The sequence below is a fragment of the Myotis myotis genome, unplaced genomic scaffold (genome assembly GCF_014108235.1).
Source record: "Myotis myotis isolate mMyoMyo1 unplaced genomic scaffold, mMyoMyo1.p scaffold_m19_p_11, whole genome shotgun sequence".
Taxonomy (NCBI): Eukaryota; Metazoa; Chordata; class Mammalia; order Chiroptera; family Vespertilionidae; genus Myotis; species Myotis myotis.
Genome location: NW_023416315.1, coordinates 72786528 through 72807810, shown reverse-complemented (window position 1 = coordinate 72807810; position 21283 = coordinate 72786528). Strand labels below are relative to the sequence as shown.

Below are 21283 nucleotides of genomic sequence, written 5' to 3'. Positions count from 1 at the left end.
GCCTTTTACATGGAGGTTGAGATTAGGTGTTTTACATGGTTGTGGAAATTGAGGACCTTTAATAATAAATATATTTTTATTGATTTTAGAGAGGGAGAGAGAGATAGAAACATCAGTGATGAGAGAGAATCATTGATCAGCTGCCTCCTGCATGCCCCCTACTGGGGGTTGAGCCCACAGCCCAGGCTTGTGCCCTTGACTGGAATCAACCCAGGACCCTTCAGTCCGTAGGCTGATGCTCTATCCACTGAGCCAAACCAGCCAGGACTAATAAATATATTCTTAATTTTAAATATGATTTGTAATAAATATGATTTCCACTAAATAAACTTATATTTAAATAGATTAAATAATTCACCTGAGATTATAAACTCTCTTCTGGATTCGTGGTTTATAAATTTACCATTCTTAAACTTTCTTCCTTCTTTAAGCATGATCTCTTATTCCTAGCATTCCAAATATTATAGACTACTCCTTTTTTCTTCTTAGCTTTCATATCATATTTTTCCATCTGAACAGTGAAATTACTTAAACTTGATCTCTTAATACATGGAAATTCACATAGTCAATAGGGATAACTCTTTGGAATCAAGTTCTTGGTCTAATTGTTATTTTCTTCTGGTCATTCATAGATGTTCTTTCTGTCTGTCTGAAAGAAATTTTTGTTAGACCAAAAGAGAGAAAACATCAATCCTATCTCATAAAAGAGAAACATGGTAATTAGCGTACAACCGCTACCCTTCCCATTGGCTAATCAGGGAGATATGCAAATTAACTGCCAGCCAAGATGGCAGCTGGCAGCCAGGCAGCTGGAAGCGAACATGAGGCTTGCTTGCTTTAGTGACGGAGGACTCCAATGTTCCCCGCCTGCCTTGCCGACCTCTGAGCTTGCAGTTTGAAACATTGTAACAAATATAGAAGCTAAACAAAACCCCAGAAACCTGCTTTCAGCCCGCCAGGATCTCAGAGCTGGAGTTATACATTGTTTCGATTATAGAACCCAAACAAACCAGATACCTCCTTTCAGCAGCAGAGGCCTCAGAGCTGGAGCCAGAGCTAAAGCTGGCCCAGAATAAAAAAGAAAAAGAAAAAAAGGAGCAGTTGGGAGCTTCAGTCAACCGCCAGCCTGAAAACAGCCCTCAGCCCCTCACCTGCCGGGAGCCGGTCCATGCTTGCTGTTTCAAGGGACCTGGCACATATGGCATACTGTTCTTAATATGTTTGCTCACCTTCTTGGCACTATGTGTTTTAACCAAGGTCTCTGAGAAAGGTTGTTTCCCCAGGTAGGGATTTTCCCCTGAAGTTAGGGAGGGAATAAAACCTCTTAACTAAGTGCCAGGAGGGTAATTAATCACTTTAACTATGAACAATCATGCTTAAGCTACATAATCTTTACTCCCTGGAATGGAGATAAGAAACGCCCTAACCTTTGTAATAGAGATTGATAGGATTGAATCAACTGGTATAAATACAGATGTAATAAGACAGCAAGACACAGAACTTAGAATACGGAACGAAGAGAGACGGAACCTAGGCACAGAACCTACACAGAACGTTCTCTAGAGACAGAAGAACTTCGCTGGAGAGAACATGGCAAAAGTTCCTGGACAGAAACTGGCCTCAGAACCTAGAGACAGAACCTAGCGAGAGAACATGGCAAAAGATCCTGGACTGAACCTGACTACAGAAATTGGCAAGAGAACCTGACTAGAGCCTGGTAACTGAACCTGGCTGCTGGTAACTGAACCTGGCTGGAGAACCTGGACAGAACCTGGCTGGAGAACCTAGCGAGGGAACATGGCTACAGAACCTTGCTATGATGATCATCTGAACGCCCTCTCCATGTCATTCCTTCTTCACTAACTCCGTCCACACCTTTGGGGACCCCTGGACCTGCTGGGGTTGGACCCCAGCATATGGCGCCCGAACAGGGACCCCTAGGTAAGCCCCACTCTCGGGATGGATAGGACTCCACCGTAGGAAGAGGGTGGATAGTCTTCGCTGACTCCGTCCACACCTTTGGGAACCCCTGGAACAGGATTCCCCTAGGTAAGGCCCCCCCCCCCCATTGAGAACCCCACACTTGGGACGGATAGGACTCCACCAGGGTACTGTAGACCCCCCTATAGAGGATAAGTAGGGTAAGAAGGTGGAGAGTACAGAACTTAGATTGAGAAGATGTGCCATACTGAGTCCAAAGAAAGAAGACTCAGTATTGATTCTTAGATTGAGAAGATGTGCCATACTGAGTCCAAAGAAAGAAGACTGTATTGATCTTTAGATTAAGAAGATGTGCCATACTGAGTCTAAAGAAATAAGACTCTGTATTGATCTTTTAACACATATGCTTGCTAGCAGAGGAATTAAGGTTACTCCCAGTTAGAACGTTTTATACAAGAAGTATGTCCATGCTTTTCTGAGGAAGGAAAGGTAAATGTAATGGCATGGGAGAAGGTAGGCCCAAGGAGCCTTATCCTTAACCCCACTGCAGCCTTTCCACCCCGGGATAGTGCAGGATTGTCAAGCTCTCCCTGGGGTGATAGATCAGGACTCAGGTAATAGTGGAAAGCGCCGATCCTACTCTTAAAATGGATACAAGAGAGCATTTTGGGGTTTTTCTTTTTAAAGCCCGCTTTTAAAAAATAAAAAAGGGGGAATTTGCCGGGAGCCGGTCCATGCTTGCTGTTTCAAGGGACCTGGCACATATGGCATACTGTTCTTAATATGTTTGCTCACCTTCTTGGCACTATGTGTTTTAACCAAGGTCTCTGAGAAAGGTTGTTTCCCCAGGTAGGGATTTTCCCCTGAAGTTAGGGAGGGAATAAAACCTCTTAACTAAGTGCCAGGAGGGTAATTAATCACTTTAACTATGAACAATCATGCTTAAGCTACATAATCTTTACTCCCTGGAATGGAGATAAGAAACGCCCTAACCTTTGTAATAGAGATTGATAGGATTGAATCAACTGGTATAAATACAGATGTAATAAGACAGCAAGACACAGAACTTAGAATACGGAACGAAGAGAGACGGAACCTAGGCACAGAACCTACACAGAACGTTCTCTAGAGACAGAAGAACTTCGCTGGAGAGAACATGGCAAAAGTTCCTGGACAGAAACTGGCCTCAGAACCTAGAGACAGAACCTAGCGAGAGAACATGGCAAAAGATCCTGGACTGAACCTGACTACAGAAATTGGCAAGAGAACCTGACTAGAGCCTGGTAACTGAACCTGGCTGCTGGTAACTGAACCTGGCTGGAGAACCTGGACAGAACCTGGCTGGAGAACCTAGCGAGGGAACATGGCTACAGAACCTTGCTATGATGATCATCTGAACACCCTCTCCATGTCATTCCTTCTTCACTAACTCCGTCCACACCTTTGGGGACCCCTGGACCTATGCTGGGGTCCAACCCCAGCACTCACCCAAACTGGCCAGGCACCCCAGTGGAGACCCCCACCCTGAAGGGTGTGTGACCAGCTACAAACAGCCCTCACCCCTTACCCAGGCTGGCCAGGCACCCCAGTGGGGACCCCCACCTTGAAGCGTTTGTGACCACTTGCAAACAGCCATCATCCCCTCACCCAGGCTGGCCAGGCACCCCAGTGGGGACCCCCACCTTGAAGCGTTTGTGACCACTTGCAAACAGCCATCATCCCCTCACCCAGGCTGGCCAGGCACCCCAGTGGGGACCCCCACATTGATCCAGGACACCCTTTAGGGCAAACCAGCTAGCCCCACCCATGCACCAGGCCTCTATCCTATATAGTAAAAGGGTAATATGCCTCCCAGCACCGGGATCAATGGAGCTGAGAGGCCTCCCGGCACCGGGATCAGTGTGATAGGGGGCAGCGCCCAAACCCCCTGATCGCCCTGCAGCTCTGTGTCTGACAGGGGGCGGGGCCACAACCTCCCTATCCGCCCTGCTCTGTTCATGACAGGGGAAGGCGCCCCAACCTCCTGATCAGCCCTGCTCTGTGCCTGATACGGGGGAGCTCCCTAACCCCCTGATTGCCCTGTGGCTCTGTGTGTTACAGGCTGCGGCGCCCCAACCCCCTGATCGGCCCTGCTCTGTGTGTGACAGGGTGCAGTGCCCCAACCCTCCCCCCCACCCCCCACGGACCCTGCTCTGTGTGTGACAGGGTAGAGCCATAACCTCCCCATTGGTCCTGCCCTGAGTGTGAGAGTGGCGGCACCCCAACCTCCTGATCGGCCCTGCTCTGTGGGTGATAGAGGGCGGTGCCCCAACCCCCCCCCCTCCCCCACGGGCCCTGCTCTGTGAGTGAAGGGGTAGAGCCATAACCTCCCCATTGGCCCTGCCCTGAGTGTGACAGTGGTGGAGCCCCAACCCCCTGATCGGCCCTGCTCTGTGGGTGATAGAGGGCGGCGCCCCAACCCCCTGATCCGCCCTGCCCTGAGTGTGACAGGGGGCGGTGCCCCAACTCCCCTATCGGCCCTACTCTGTGAGTGACATGGGGGAGCTCCTCAACCCCCTGATGGGCCCTGCTCTGTGCGTGACAGGGGGGAGCTCCCCAACCCCCTGATTGACCCTGCTCTGCGCATGACGGGGGAGCTCCCAACCCCCTGATGGGCCCTGCTATGTGTGTGACAGGGGGCAGCGCCCCAACCCCCTGATCGGCCCTGCTCTGTGCGTGACGGGGTGGCGCTGCAACCTCCCCATCGACCCTGCCTTGAGTGTAACAGGGTGGTGCCCCAACCCCCCAATCGGCCCTACCCTGAGCGTGACTGAGGGTGGCATCGCAACCTCCCAATCCACCCTGCTCTGTGCATGACAGGGGGCAGCGCCCCAACTCCCCAGTCGGCCCTGCTCTGAGCCCAACCAGGGGCTGCACCTAGGGATTGGGCCTGCCCTCTGCCACCCGGGAGCAGGCCTAAGCTAGCAGGGCGTTATCTCCCAAGGGGTCCCAGACTGCGAGAGGGCACAGGCCGGGCTGAGGGACCCCCCTTCCCCCCCGAATGCACAAATTTTTGTGCACCAGGCCTCTAGTTTAAAAATAATAGCCCAAAGCTCATTCCAGAGTAGATATCAAAATTTTGTTTTTATGAAGTAAATAAAGTTAAAGGCAACTCATTCTATGTTAATTTCACATTCTTTATTATTATGGAAATATAATGTAGTTATGCTATGAGACTTTTGGATATAGTTGATTCTTAAATTTCTTCTGGGCAAAGATCTGTGACCGCTTAAAAAAGTTGTTCCAAATCAGACAGGGAGGAGAGGAAAGGCTGTGGGAGAGAGCTTCCTCAAACAGTGGTAGAAAAGCACTCACTAGAGGGACAGGGGAGCCAGGTGAGGAGGGTTGGGAGAGGTTTCTTGCTTTCCCAGTGCTAAGGAAATTCTGATTTTAGTCCAGTTCTGTGAGTATCATTGCTTTTACTAATGAAAGTTATTTCTTTTCTCCTTTGCAATCCTTAGTACATAACAATTGGTATGTTTATGAACTAGGAAACATTATTGGTAGATGCTTGTGTTTATAAAGCACTTCTTAGCAGGTGGGACATTGCTGAATCTCTTAGCAGTTGAATGCCATCCATACATGAAATGGGATGCCTTCCACTCTTTTTGTAAAACCAGCATTTTTCTAAGGAGTTTGTTTCTTTTTTAAATGAAATTTTGCTATCTTAATAATTTTATGTATGTATGGCTTTATCACAATCTTAGGTGGAATATTTCATAAGTCATACTTCTAAAACTGGCTTATTTGTATATATTTTTGAGTTCTCTGTCAGCTATAATGATTTTGTTATTAGAATAACTAGAGGCCCGATGCACGCAATTCATGCAGGGGCTCCGCCCTCGCAGCCACGGTGACTTGCCTTGGCCCTCGCAGCCCCGGCTTCGTCCAGAAGGTCGTCTGGAAGGATGTCTGGAAGGTCGTTCAGCTGCCCAGTTTAATTAGCATATTACGCTTTTATTATTATAGATATGTAAATTTGGAGAAAAATAATACTGAGCAACTCTTCCAGTGTTCTTTTATCCATGGTTGTAGATACAGGTTTTTCTTTTAAAAAATATTTTTATTGATTTGAGAGAGAGAGAGAGAGGAAGAGAGAAACATCAGCATGAGCAGAACATTGATTGGCTGCTTCCTGCACACTCCCTACCTGGGATTGAGGCTGCAACCCAGGCCTGTGCCCTGACCAGGAATCAAACCAGCAACCTTTTAGTGTCCAGGAAGACACCCAACCAATTGAGACACACTGGCCAGGGCAGATTTTTTAAAGAAAAACAATATTAATTGGAGAAAGCAACATTAAGAATTTAAAGTATAATTGGTGTTTTGACTTTTATAAATTCTTTAATTTTTAGAATCAACAAAATTTTTGGAATAAAAATTATTTAAGGTACATGTAATTAGTAAAGGTACATATAATTAGTAAATGCAATATTTTTTATGGTCATGTATACAAAAATCATAAACAATAACAAGAACCATAATCGTACTTACTATTTTTCTATTCTAGATATTTGAATGGTGGTATTTTCGCAAGTACGGAACATCATTCATTGAACAAGTCTCAGTAAGCCACTTGCGCCCCCTTCTGGGAGGGGTTGACAACAACTCCTCCAACAATTCTAACTCCAGTAATGGGGACTCAGATTCCAACAGGCAAAGTGTCTCAGGTATGAAAAGTCCTTCTATTTGCAGCAATTTGGTTACTAAATTACTCTATGACAGTAAGAATGTTGTTATTTAAATATTAAACTTCAGAGAAAAATTCAGCTTATTTTCCCAAGGAGTTGACAACCTCTACCAGAGAACTATCATATAAGCCTCCCAAGGAAAGGAATATTTATCTTGTTTAATTTTATTTTTCTTTCATTTGATTTAGCTAATGGTCAAAATTCCAAACTTGAGTCTCCAGCCTTATTGTCCCTATTTTCTCAAACATTATTGAATGTATCAACTTTCTTCCATGCCGATTATAGAATTTTATGTCTAACTAGAGCTGATAACATTGCTTCTCTGCTTAAAAGTCTTCATCGGTTCTCATTACACTGAAGATAAAGCCCAGATTCCTTCGCACAGCATAAGCTGCTTCTAACTATTTTTGCCTGCCTGGGCTTCTGTCACAGTCCTGTCTCTCTCCTTTTCATTCCTTGAACATGCCATGTTTTCTGAAGACCTTCTGCCTGGAAATCTGTCTCCCTGTCTCCTGTGTTTGCTTAACTTTTACAACACAATTCAAATGTTATCTCCGGAGAAGCCTTCTGTGATAGGTTGTACAACATCTCTCAACATTTACTGACTCTTAATATTTTTACCTGTAGGAACATTTATCAAATTGTACTAAAATGTTTTTTGTTAATGCTCACCTGAGGATATTTTTCTATTGATTTTTAGAGAGAGTGGAAGAGAAGGGGGGAGACACAGAGAGAGAAGCATCAATGTGAGAGTGACCCATCAATTGGTTGCCTCTTGCACACCCCTTTACTGGAGCCAGGAATTGAGCCTGCAACCAAGGTAAATGCCCTTGACCGAAATCGAACCCAGGACCCTTCAGTCCGAGGGCCAACGCTCCAACCACTGAGCCAAACCAGCCAGGGCAAATTGTACTATAATTTTCTAACTTACTGTTTTATTATAGTACCTCTAGCATTTTGCAGTATCTCATACCATTGAAACTCAGTGAATGAATGAATGAATGGGCACATACAAGGCCTGTGTTTTCTCCACCCATAAAAGAAGAAGGAAGAATATAATTTTATAGTTTGTTCTCATGATCAGCTCAATAAACATTTCCTAAGTTCCTGATATGAACCTGGGCTTGCACAGGTTCTTATAAATAATATGTTCCCATGGAACTCTTGTGTCTACTGATGGAGACAAAGTGATTAAGTTCTCTGACTGCATGAGGGGAGCATCCAGTGCTGTGGAGAACAAAAGAGGGGTTCTCTGCTTCTTGAAGGAGAGGGCACAAGTTCTGACACTTGAAGAATGAAGAGGAAGAAATTAAAGAGCTAGGTTAGATGTTTTTTTCTTCCTCCCTAGAATAACTCAGTCCACATTTCATAGGCAGCTGATAAGCTCAAGTAGCATTGTGTATATATTTTATTCCTAGTGTTGATTCAATGCTCTTTTAATACACCTTTGCCAGCCAGCCATGAGTGGCAATGGGCACCTCTAGGTACACATTTACTTCTTCCTAAAGGTTACATGTATAAGAGTTGGTGTACCAAGGTGACAAAATTATCTGGGACTTTGTAAACTCATCCACTTTGTGAAAGAAACAAAAGGAGACCTCAGCAAAGTGAACCATCACTTTAACCAGCTACTCTAATGAGTGTGGCATATTATGCTAACGAGGAATCTTGATCACTCAGTAATCATCACATAAGCAGTTGTGGATAATTGCCATCACTTTGCATCTGATCTGAAGACCTCAGAGATTAAATGTGCTCTTGCCTGATTACTATAGTCTTTGAATGATACAGAACATTGTAGAAAATTAACAGATTGAAAGCAGAAAGCAGCCTCATTTGAGGCCATTCTTTATTGTGAATACGTTTTTATTTTCATTAAAATTATCTCTCTAACCAGTTTAAATCTGTTGACATCATTCCTTAATGCAATAAAGAGCTCATGCTCTTCTTATTGTCGTTATAATTTTTCTGTCTCTCTTTATATGAATGCCTTGAGTAAACCTTATGCATTGAATAAAAGCCCTTTATAAAAATACTAGAGGCCCGGTGCACAGATTTGTGCACAGGTGGGGTCCCTCAACCTGGCCTGTGCCCTCTCACAATTCGGACTCCTCAGCGGATGTCGGACTGCCGGGTTTTGAAACCCAGCAGTCCGACATCCCCCTGTGAGATATAGCAGTGCCAAAGCAACAGGTGGCCAGGGAAGAGCCCCAGCCGGGGCTGGGTGCAGCTGCACTGCCACCCATCCCGGCCCTGCTGCACCTGCCACAGCCACCACGGCTTGTTAGTGCTACCACAGAGGTGGGAGAGGCTCCCACTGCCACAGCTGCGCTCGCCAGCCGTGAGCACGGCTTCTGGCTGAGCAATGTTCCTGCTCTGGGAGCGCACTGACCACTAGGGGGCAGCTCCTGCATTGAGGGTCTGCCCTCTGGTGGTCAGTGCATGTCATAGCGACCGGTCGACCAGTCATTCCGGTCATTCAGTCATAACGGTCACTTAGGCTTTTATATATATAGATAGTCCACAATAATAATCATGGAAATTCCTAGTTTTATTTGTACTGAGTTATTACCTGGTAAAGACTGAGCTTTTGAATATTATTCAGTTCCACTAGCATTTATTAAATATCTACTACTATGCATGAAATATTTCTATTCATACTATATAGTTATATTTAGGCAAATTGAAATTATCCTAAGCATTTTAAAAATATATTTTTCTATTAATTTCAGAGAGGAAGGGATAGGGAGAGAGAGGTAGAAACATCAATGATAAGAGAGAATCATCCATCAGCTGCCTCCTGCACACCCCCTACTGGGGATTGATGCCCTGACCAGGAATCCAACCGTGAGCTCATGGTTCATAGGTCAATGCTCAACCATTGAGCCACACCGGCCAGGCATAAGTATTTTTAGAGCTCAGCCTGCACAGTTCTCCTTGACATTTGGGTTTCTAATATTTGGCTAACTCAGACCAACAAACATGTATGTATGATGGCATGGAAATACCAGATACCATGGGAGTAATACCATTTTCTCTTCTTTTTTTTCTTTTGGTGATTTTTATTTTTAATTTTTATTTTTTTAAATATATTTTATTGATTTTTTACAGAGAGGAAGGGAGAGGGATAGAGAGTTAGAAACATTGATGAGAGAGAAACATCGGTCAGCTGCCTCCTGCACACCCCCCACTGGGGATGTGCCCACAACCAAGGTACATGCCCTTGACTGGAATTGAACCTGCGACCCTTCAGTCCGCAGGCCGATGCTCTATCCACTGAGCCAAACTGGTCAAGGCTGATTTTTATTTTTTAATAAAAGTATTATAAAATTGTCTGTGCTTATCTCTATCCTTAATCACTTTCTATAGTCTGGTTTCAGCTAAGTATAAAAGGTAAAGTAGGTCAGAACTGAGGGTAATAAAAATATTTTGTTAAAATAATTTGTTTAAAAATTCCTATTGCCTTAAAAATGACTGTTGCCTTAATAACAGAAGGGTGAATCTATTGAATTTCTTGGCACATCACAAGACAGTTTTTTGCTGAATCTTCATGAAATACAACATGGCTAACAAAGTCCCATTGGGCATTGGCAAAGACACTTGAATGACATTGCTTATTTGAGAAAATCATTGAAAAAGCTAAAAATAAACTGAAAATACTAGTTATAAACATTAGTCTATATGAAACTCATAGTCTAGCTCTTTTTATAAAGAATAATTTGTTTGGATTAAAAGCTGAAAGACCTGGCCTACATTAGAATAATTTGGGGTGGGGGGAGTGGGGAGTGGGGAGTGGGAAGTTTGTGATTGTTCCAGGGCAGACTGTTCATATATTTGTTTAACATTTGGATCAGTGCAAATTGACCTGAGTGCAGACCCTCTCAAAATTTGCAGTGATCTTTATCTTAATATAGCCAAATTTTAGATTGTTTGACTTAGGTCAATATTTATGAACATTTCACTTGTTTTGTGTTATTTGCTATTTTTCTCACAAATACAGAGTTTCTGATAAATCCTGCTGATATATTTGCCATGTCATCTGCTGTCATTTCTTAATTCAAGTTAGCTTTTGAGTTGATGATGCATAGGGATTTAAAACATGGCCAACCTCTCCCTGTCTTAAGGGAATAGAATCTCATGGCCCAATAACATTCTAAATTTGGGTTTATGGAAACATCTGCTTGATAATTTTCCCTGTTCTCAAATAAGATGCTATAAAGACAAGATTTGCAGTGCTCAGTTCCTTCAAGATATTTGGAAAAGTGCAGGGTGTTCCATCACGTGAGAAGTATCTTTGCCAAAGTCAAGTTTAAATTCTCTGAGACACTTTAATAGCCTCTTAAATAGAATTGGATCTTTAGACAAACTGGTTGTAGTCATTTGACTTCCTGTCACCAATCATCTCATTTTACTCTCATATAATCTGTATAAGGTATTTATCTTTTATCTAAAATTTTTAAAAAATTTCATATGGAATTTTAAATTACAGTATTATATCACTAGAGGCAGTTTAAGCACTGATTAAATACAGATAATAAATTAAAGAAAAGCAATGGATATGAAGAAACTCATGTAGAGGGCTATGATATATTCTAAGACCTTCATAGACCTTTAATTCTCATAACACTAGAGCAAATAATTTTCCCCATAGAAAGCCATATAGTTCAAATAATAATAACTAACACTCTTAGTGCCTACTATCAGCTTTACATGTATTAACTCATTTAATCCTCACAATAACCCCACGAAGCAAACATTATAATCTCTATTTTACAGTTGAGGGAGCTGAGGTACAGGAAGGTTAAGGTCCGCCCAAGGTCACATTGGTGGTAACTTGGATGGTTTTACTTCAAAGTCCAAGATCTTAAGTACTTAAAAATTTAGTCCAGATCCTCTGTGAGGTCTATAAACTCAAGACTAATGCAATTATTAAGCAATTAAACAGAATCATTTGATTAAAACCCTGTACTCTATTATATAACATTATTGCTGACGTGACATTAGCCAAAATACAGCTCAGTGGCAGGATTGCTGACGTTTGAGAGCTCAGGCTCTTGGGTCAGTCCGTTGAGGCCCTAATCTCTCCATTGCTTACAGATTGTGACCTTGGGCAAGTGACTTGAACCTTCCTTAATATGTTAATTTTCACACATGGAAATAATGATAGTATCAACTTCATAGAGTAGTCTTCGGATTAAATGAAATCATGCAGCAATATCAAGTCAGAGGACAACCATTTGGCAGTGTTCTCCATTTGAACTGACTTCTTTATGAATCTGATGGGAAGGACTGAGATATGGCCGAGGGTTCAGCTAGGTTATTACTAGTTCAGTGACTCATTGTTATAACCAGACCTTTCAGTGCTTACATTTCAGATATATCCCTCAGCAAAACTGCAAATTGCTACATGTCAAGGACCCTGGGAGTTGCTCTCCAATAGTCTGAATCAGGGGAAAACCAGTTAGTACTTGCCAAAATCTCTGTATGTGTTGAAAATGATTCTCTTAGCCAATGCTTATTACGTCTTTTAAAATATTTTGCCGCTAAAATTTATGTCTGGTATAGATTAGATTTCTAGTTAAATGGTGAACATTAGTCCCTGGTGAACATTTATTCACAATTTCCACATTATTTGGTAGGGTTGATTGATTTAGGGAGTAACATATTTTTGAATTGAAAGCTACCTACATGTTACTTTGTGACTTCTAATAATTGTTTAAATAATTATTTTGAAACGTTATGAAAGCAGTTAAAGCTTAATTATTTAAGATAATGAATATTTTGTTATTCTTGATGATTGCTTAAAATTTACCCATATGATGCTCATTTCTGAAATTGACTTGGTTGGGGTTAATCTTGTTTTTTAAAAAATATGTTTTTATCGATTTTAGAGAAAGAGGAAGGGAGAGGGAGAGAGAGAAACATTGATTGGCTGCCTCCTGCACTCCCCTTACTGGGGATTTAGCTCAGAATCTGGACATGAGCCCTTGAACTGGAATCAAACCGGTGACCTCTCGGTTCATAGGTCATCACTCAACCATTGAGCAACACCGGCCAGGCAAATCTTGATTGTTCTAACCTATCTGTTGAACTTTAGTTAGGGCTCTTTTCTGTTATACTTTGGAGCTATAATGTTTAAAAGTATTATTCTGATGAAGGCACAGAATTTAAAAAATATGATGTTGTAGGGTAACGGGTCTGTTGCATACAGTGGGTAATTGTTGGGCACTCTGGACACCAGGCTTTAATCTCAATTAATGTGAACCTTGGGAAATTATGTAGCTTTTCTATGCTTTACTCTTTACTCCTGTGAAAAGGGCCCACTATATGCTCCCTTCACTAAATTATGTAAGGGTTATAAATAACTTGAGCTTTAAGACCCTTTATAAAAAGGCTCAAATGAAAAATCAAGCTTATAGCTGTAACAAAAGTTGCTGTTGCTATTGTTCTGATAATAATATTACCGTCATGGTCAGATGTTGAACTCTGGGAAGAGATGGTAACTTTTAGTATAAGAAATCTTCCTAGGCTATGAATTAGTAATTTACATATTTGAGGACCCCAGGAGTGGGATATATAAATATGCCTAAGTGACCATTATGACCCGTCGAACAAACAACCGGTCGACCAGTCATTATGACAATGCACTGACCACAGCCAACCTCCCACAGCTGACCAACCTCCTGCAGTCCCTCCCTCTGGCCGGCTGGCCCCGATCGGCCCCAATTGCCCCAATTGCCGGCCAGGCCAAAGGATCCCACCCATGCACAAATTCGTGCACTGGGCTTCTAGTATATAATAAAAGCATAATATGCTAATTAGACCAGATGTTCTTCCGGACAACCTTTCAGACAAAGCTGGGGCAGCTGGAGGGAAGCCCGGGTTCCGGGTACCAGAGGGAAGCCAGTGCCGCAGCCAGTGGAAGGAAGGCCTACTATTGCATGAATTTCATGCATCGGGCCTCATATGTATGTGTGTGCACACACACATACACACACACACACACACACACACACATATATATATATAATTTTTTTAATTTAGGGGGAAAATGTTTTCAGAATTAAATAAGTTGTATGTAGAATATTTTCTTCCATGTTATTAAAAGTCCCATGACATTAGAACCTTTTCATTTTCCTGAGAATTAAGTTCTCTTTTTCCTTAAGGATTGTGACAAAGGGAAAGTCTTTGGTTCTCTCAAAACATTTGTTCCAGCTATAGAGCTTCTTCAGTTGACTGTCAGATAATGGTTCAGTGCCCTTCTTAGTTTTCTACCGAGGCTCTAGAACTTCCTCTTTATAATAAACTTTTTTTTGGTAATACGGGGCCGAGTGCAGGGACGAATGCATAATAGCTCCTCTCTACATGTTTCAACCACACAGTCCTATGAGTGATGGGTAGGCATTCCAGAGGAGTAACTGAATCTGAAAAGGCATGAAGTAAGCATCATCGAGATGAGAAGTTCTAGTAGGGAATGGTGAGAAGGAAGACTGAAGAAAAGATGGGAGCATTTAAAGTCCTTGGTGATAGGTACTATTTTTTTTAATATTCTTTGTGTCCTACACAGAAACTTAGCATCCCATTATGACAAGGGAGAAAAATTTGTTCTGTAGGCTCTGGGAACTAACTAAGTGCTATTCTATTATATACTGCTTTTCTTTCTCTAATTGCATTCTTGCCTGCATGCCGAAGTCTGAACATGTCTGTCAGCAGTTGCGGCCAAAGACTTGACTGTAGACTGCTGCAGATGGAAGGAAGCATAGAGGACATGTTTATTGTATGAGGAGCACATTTTAGACTGAACTATTAATGATGTTAGCAAGCCCTTGAAGGAGTGTTAGTTAATTTTGAGTGCCTCTAAAGAGTATTGAAATGGTTGGTATTAATGGAAAATTTGGAGTTTATCTTCTTTTGGAGATAAACTTTTGTGTCTTAAGGAATTTATTCCTCAAAGGCACAAATAAGATAAGAAACTTGAACTCCTCTGGAAAAAACTTTTACCTCTAGAGACCTGAGTTTAATTTTCTGACTTAAATCTTCATATTCTAATACGTTTGGCATTTTTAACCTTTGTCCATATCATGAAACCATCAGGCAGTCTGATATTTATGGTTTAGGTTCCCTAGAGTGATTCCAAATTAAAGTTTTTTTGTGGTACAAATAAGATTATGAAATAGAGCAGCAAAGAAGAAATTAGTATAGTTATGATCTAATATGAAGTGAAACTTTGACATGTGTTCATATTTGACCTCTAGATTGCTTATTCTTTTTTATTTTTTAATATTTTTTATTAACTTTTACAGACAGAGGAAAGAAAGGCACAGGGAGCGAAAGATAGAAACATCGATGAGAGGGGAAACATTGATTGGCTGCCTCCTGCATGCCCCCACCTGGGATCATGCCTGCAACCTGGGCATGTGCCCTGACAGGGAATCAAACCGGCAACCTATTGATGCATAGGTTGACTGAATCACACTGGTCAGGCCAGATTGCTTATTCTTAAAGGAAAATTATACCTTCCCTGCACCCTCAATTTGAAGGGTATAGCTAATGAAGATGTTTCTTACATATTTCGTCATGTTTATTTTTATCATTCAGAACATTTTACATTTTTTACACTCCTATTTTCTAAGGTTCAAGGATAGTTGGAGAAACTGACTACAGACCACATGTATGACACTAATATTAACAATGATTTTGATTTTTTTACTACTGTGTTTCAGTTTAAATAATATTATTGAGTCCTTTTTTAAAAAAAATTATTTTTTTTATTGATTTCAGAGAGGAAGGGAGAGGGGGAGAGAGAAACATCAATGATGAGAGAAAACCATTGATCGGCTGCCTCCTGCACACCCCCAACTGGGGATCGAGCCCATAACCTGGGCATATGCCCTTGACTAGAATCGAACCCAAGACCCTTCAGTCCACAGGCAGATGGATACTCTATCCACTGAGCCAAACCGGCTAGGGCTTGAGTCCTTTTTTATGAAAGGTGAAGACTGCCCATCTCCCTCTCCCGAGTTCTTTGTTTTAGTAAATTGTATTCCTTTAAAAAAATTTTTTTAAAATTACAGTTGATATATAATAACACATTAGTTTCAAGTATATACAATATAATTATGAAGTGATCACCCCAATAAGTATAGTACCCATCTGACACCATACAATATTCCAATATTATTGACTATATTTTCTGTGCTGTAATTTACATCCCCATGACTTTTTTATAACTGGCAATCTGTAGTTCTCAATGCCTTTTTTAAAAAGTTCAGTTCCCTAATAGAAGGCATAAAAAGTATTTCAGAGTGTTTCTAGCACCCCCTGCTGGCTATATTTTGGCACTTCCTAAATAAATATAGCATCTTCAGATACTGCTCATCTTCAGATAATACTTTAGGTATACCTACTATTTATACAGTAATTTTTATTTAGCAATACTTTTATTTGCATACAATATATAAAGTTGGATTGAACTTTTACTTGAAGATAGTTTGCTTTATAATTTGCCAATTGATATTTGAACGGTGCTTATCCTTCCGGTCAATTATAATGATATATTTGCTGGAGACAAATTAGTTGCCATAACCTTTTTACTAATATTTCAGATGAAATTCATTGAGGGAGAGGCATCTCCCCAAATGTACCTGTTTTGTTGTAAATAATGCTACCATGAGCATCTTTGTGCATAAACCTGTGTGTATGTTTATTGTATGCTAACTACAAAACTTGCAATATTTATGAAGTTTTAAGAAGAGCACGTTGAATCTTGAACGACATCCTCTGAGGAGGAGTTGGGAGTGGTAAGGACCTAAGAATTATAATAGCCACAAGGACAATGATCATGGTTGTCTGGCTCACCAGTATGATTCAAGCCATGATCTGGCGTGTGCTAATGACACCTCTTAGGGACTTCTTGTTGGGGAAAAAGGTAATTATTTAAGGGAAGCATGATTTTTTAGTTAGTGCCATGTGAAGTGACAGCCACTGAATTTCAATTTCTTAGGAATACAATTCAAAGATGCTGAACTGAGCAAAGATCATTTCCTAAATGACAAGTTAAGCTAAGTGACAGAAAACTTAGGGCCATTGTTTATAAATATTGAGCAAATTTTAAGTGCAATCCTGTGCTAATTTAAAGATACATTAATCTCTTTTAAATAAAACATATCTTCATGTTATGTGTACACCCTTCATTCCATATTTTTAACAATTTATTGCGATTGCTTAGTGTTCCCATAGTGCTTCATGTTTTTCGTTTTCACACTGTATTGTAATAATGGTTACCTCTTCAGTGCTCATTGGATGGATGGGAGGGTGAGTTGGTAGGTGGGTGGGTGAAAAAATGGATACTGAATATAATAGGACTAAGGGTAGAATCTTAATGTCTTATCCATGGCCTTTAATGTTCCTTTGATCTCTACAATAATTGCTTACTTTTATGCATATATATATATATTTAGGTGTGTTTTTTGGGTGAACACACACACATGGATGTTTTAAGTACTATTAACTAATTTTATTTTCTAATAAAACATTATTCATCCAAAGAAATGTAGTATTTTGAATCAGTAGAAAGTCTTAATCATAGGCTGTCTGTTAGTTTGTTACCCTCGCACTTACTATTACACAGTCCTAAGAGCTAATGATTGACTTTCCTAAGTTAAGTCCTGTGATTCTAAATTTTTATGGTCCTTGTATAATAAAGATGTATAATCTATTAGTACATGCTAACATAATGATGTTAGTATGATAATGAATGCATCTGCCTAGGTAAGCAATGTTAAATGCTTTAAAACGATTTAATTTCATGGCCTTTCTCCCTACATTAATGTTAACTGTATTATCCTATCAATCCTTTATGACAGTGTAAAAGCATTTTGGTGAATTACCACAAAATCAGTATGACGTAGACCCCTAATTAGAAATCTGGGCTCTTTGCATATTATACTATAGAGCTTCAGTTTTGTTTATTATATATAAAGTTATTATAAGATATATTTTAGAGTAACAGAAAGTACTTCTACCTATAACTTTAGAAGTAAACTTATAGGATCTATTTAGACCTCTTGAAATGATTGTAGAAATTATAAACTAGCTGATTTTGGCACATTCCTTGATTTAATAAATGAAGAAACTTGGGCTCAGAGAGATTAGGTGAAATTTTCCAAAGTCCTGGTGCCTGAGCTACATTTCCTGATTAATCAATCATCCCGTTTTTCCATGTTGTTTCCCTTGTAGAAGATAGAGAATAAAATTATCTTATCAATGCCAGGAAGGGTGTTTTGCTGAATTAATTAGCTTGTAGCTGTAGTGTCTCAGAACTATGTGTAACATTTTAATATTTCTCTTCATTGCAGAATGCAAAGTGTGGCGAAATCCACTAAATTTATTTCGGGGCGCTGAATATAATCGGTAAGCATTTTGACAGTTTGGGAAACAAATGAGTAATTCAGAGAGCGAAGACAGCAGCAAATGTTTTTGCTGGTTCATTTAGGGGTCATTGGAAGAGTCTGTTTAGGGCTTCTATTCTTTGATACAGTCCTCAAATCTTTTGATTTTTCTGTTGTATAAATATTTTAGCATTGAAATTGGGAAATGTACAAAAATATGTAGTTTTTGGAAAGTTTTTATTATAGTCATTCTTTTCATTATATATTATACAGACAAAATATTTTGAAGCTTACCTGGAACATGGTTATAAAGATGCCACAGAAGTAATGTTGAAATTTAATTTTGCAGAGTAATTAGGCAAACCAGAATTGTCATAGCTTTGGGGAAATCTGCCTATAATATTAATTAGGGAAGGTTTTCATTAGCTAGTGCTAGTAAAGTGTTAACCTACAAATATAGGAAAATGTTTCCGCTGATTCTATCCTTTCTTCCTAAAGAAAGAATAAGATGATTAAAAAATATGTATATTTTTATTCATTGGCAAAGCTGTTTTAGTACTCAGTTAATGGTTTATATTTCACTTCCTATGCAGATTAATATTTTGTAAGCCATGCTTTTCTTTCTCAAAGGTGTTTGACTCTTTTATTTCCCCTTTACAGGTACACTTGGGTGACAGGACGAGAACCCCTGACTTACTATGACATGAATCTCTCTGCCCAGGACCACCAGACGTTCTTTACTTGTGACTCGGACCATCTGCGCCCTGCAGATGCAAGTACGGAAAATCCTTTAGTTAGTTGCTGAGTGAGAGGGTTTTTTTTATTTAAGTAGTAAGCTTATTACTTTTAGAATATCTGCTCTATAAAACCCAAACACCTCCCCAAGGAATAGGTACTTCCGGTCAAGATGGCTGCATAGTTAAACACAGTACTGCCTCCTCCTACAACTATATCAAAATTACAACTAAACTTCAGAACTGCCTGAAATCTGACTGAATGGAAGTCCTACAGCTAGGGAATTAAATAAGAAGCCACATCAAGTCTGGGAGGAAGGGTGGAGATGCATGGAATGGGCTGATCCTGTACCCATATGTGGCAGATTAGGAGGGATATGTCAGCTCCAGAGGTCCTCCTGAGGAGCCAGGGGTCCCAGCCCATACCAGGCCTGCCAGCCCAGGGTTCTAGTGCTGGGCAGAGAAGTTCCCATAACTTCTGGCTATAAAAACCAGTGGGGATTGAAGCTGAGGGAGACAGAAGGCTGCTGGAGCCCCAGAGAGTTCCTCTTAAAGGGCCAGTGCATGGACTTAGACTCATTCCTACTGACCTCCAGCGCTGGGGCAGCAGCTTGGAAGGCACCAGGCACATAACATATAGGGAGGAACTGAATCGTATGGCATTGAGATAAGAGCTGGGGGTGGAGGGAGCAGCTTTCTCACAGACAGAAGTGCTGGCAGAGGCCATTGTTAATTTTCTGAACCCTTCCCCGACAGAACCAACAGATAGGTGCCATATATGAGACTCCCTCAGCCTGGCTCACACTGTTTGTCCCTCCCTGGTGATTCCCTGAAGCCCCACACCACCCAACTTTTGGGCCCACCCAAGCTGTTACCAGTGGCTTTTTCATACCAATGGCCTGTCTTGCCTCATGCTGCAGAGTTTCCTAAAATCTCTCCAAAAAGCAGTATCTGGCCTCACCGAGCCCCATACTTCTCATTAAGTGGCCCCAGGCCTGGCACTAGTGGCAGCCGACCTTGGTTCACAGTTTGGCCTCATCAGGGCACCTAAGTCCAGCACAAGTAGCAGCCTTCTGAAGACTCCTTTGTAGCTCATGCCGGGTGGCCCTGGGCAGAACATGGGCAGCAGCTGACCTTGGCCTACACCTCCCAGAAGGCCCCAATGGACAGCCTCAGAACACATCAAAGTATCACCACCCAAACACCTCCACAAGCTACACCTCAAGGGGTGTACTTAGCAGGTATCAGAGCCTTGCTGAAGAAAGTCCTGCTCTGTGAGGTTGAACCCTGCACAGCTGCTCCTCCACAGTGGTCACAGGTTGGTGGTTGTAGATAGTCCTTGTAGCTAATCGGACTGGGGAAAATCCCTCTCATTGATGTGCCAACAGCAGTCAAGGCTCAACTACCAGAGGAGGATGTACACAGACTACATTGGGGGTGCACCTCAAGTGCCCAGATTAGGTGATTAGGGAGGGAGTGCCACTGAATCCTACAGAACATCTACCAACCATGGGAGGTGTAGCAGCTCTATCTAATACATGGAAACAAACAAAAGGAGGCTGCCAAAATGAGGAAACGAAGAAACACGTCCCAAATGAAAGACTAGAACAAAACTCCAGAAAAAGAACTAAACAAGATGGAGATAAGCAATCTACTAGACGTAGAGTTCAAAACATTGGTTATAAGAATGCTCAATGAACTTAGGGGAAGAGTAGATGAACTTTAACCAAGGAATAGGAAGCATAAAAACGGAGATAGAAAACATAAAAAAGAACCAGTCAAAAGTGAAGAGTACACTAACTGAAATGAAGAATAAATTACAGGGAATCAACAGTGGGGTAGATAAAAGCCCAAGATCAAATCAGAGATTTGGAAGATAAGAATCAAAATACATCCAATCAGAACAGCAGAAAGAAAAAAGAATTTAAAAAATATAAAAGTTTAAGGAGTCTCTGGGACAACTTCAAGCATTCCAACATTCACATCATGGGGGTGCTGGGAGGAGGAGAGAGAAAGAAATTGAAAACTTGAAAAAATAATGACAGAAAACTTCCCTAACTTGATGAGGAGAATAGACATACAAGCCCAGGAAGTGCAGAGTTCCAAACAAGATGAACCCACACCAAGACACATCATAATTAAAATCCAACAGGTAAAGACAGAATCTTAAAAGCAACAGGAGAAAAGCCATTTGTTACTTATAAGGGAGCTTCCGTAGGACTGTCAGCTGATTTCTCAGCAGAAACCTTGCAGACCAGAGAGGATTGGTGAGAAATATTCAAAGTGATGAAAACAAGGACCTACAATGAAGATTGCTCTACCCGGCAAAGGTATCATGTAGAATTGAAGGACAGATAAAGAGCTTCCAAGACAAAACTAAAGGAGTTCATTACATGAAATGTTAAAGGGTTTTTTTAAAAAGAAGTAGCAGCCCAGGCTAGTGTAGCTCAGTTGGTTGTAGCGTCGTCCAATGCACCAAAGGTTCTCG

General features: G+C 41.2%; 1 protein-coding gene across 24 annotated transcripts in view; it reads left to right on the top strand.

The window, feature by feature from the left end:
- ST7 (suppression of tumorigenicity 7) overlaps window positions 1-21283 on the top strand; it is a 314766-nt gene that overhangs the window by 151955 nt on the left and 141528 nt on the right. For 23 of the 24 annotated variants that reach the window (XR_004970975.1, XR_004970976.1, XR_004970974.1 and 20 more), the window contains 3 exons: window positions 6491-6650; window positions 18029-18083; window positions 18722-18837. Coding sequence is in view for 21 of the 24 variants with exons in the window: in XM_036328872.1 (XP_036184765.1) it covers window positions 6491-6650; window positions 18029-18083; window positions 18722-18837 (331 nt within the window). In the remaining 3 variants the exon portion in view is untranslated. The remainder of the gene's footprint in view (window positions 1-6490; window positions 6651-18028; window positions 18084-18721; window positions 18838-21283) is intronic. The other variant, XM_036328890.1, reaches the window with a different exon arrangement.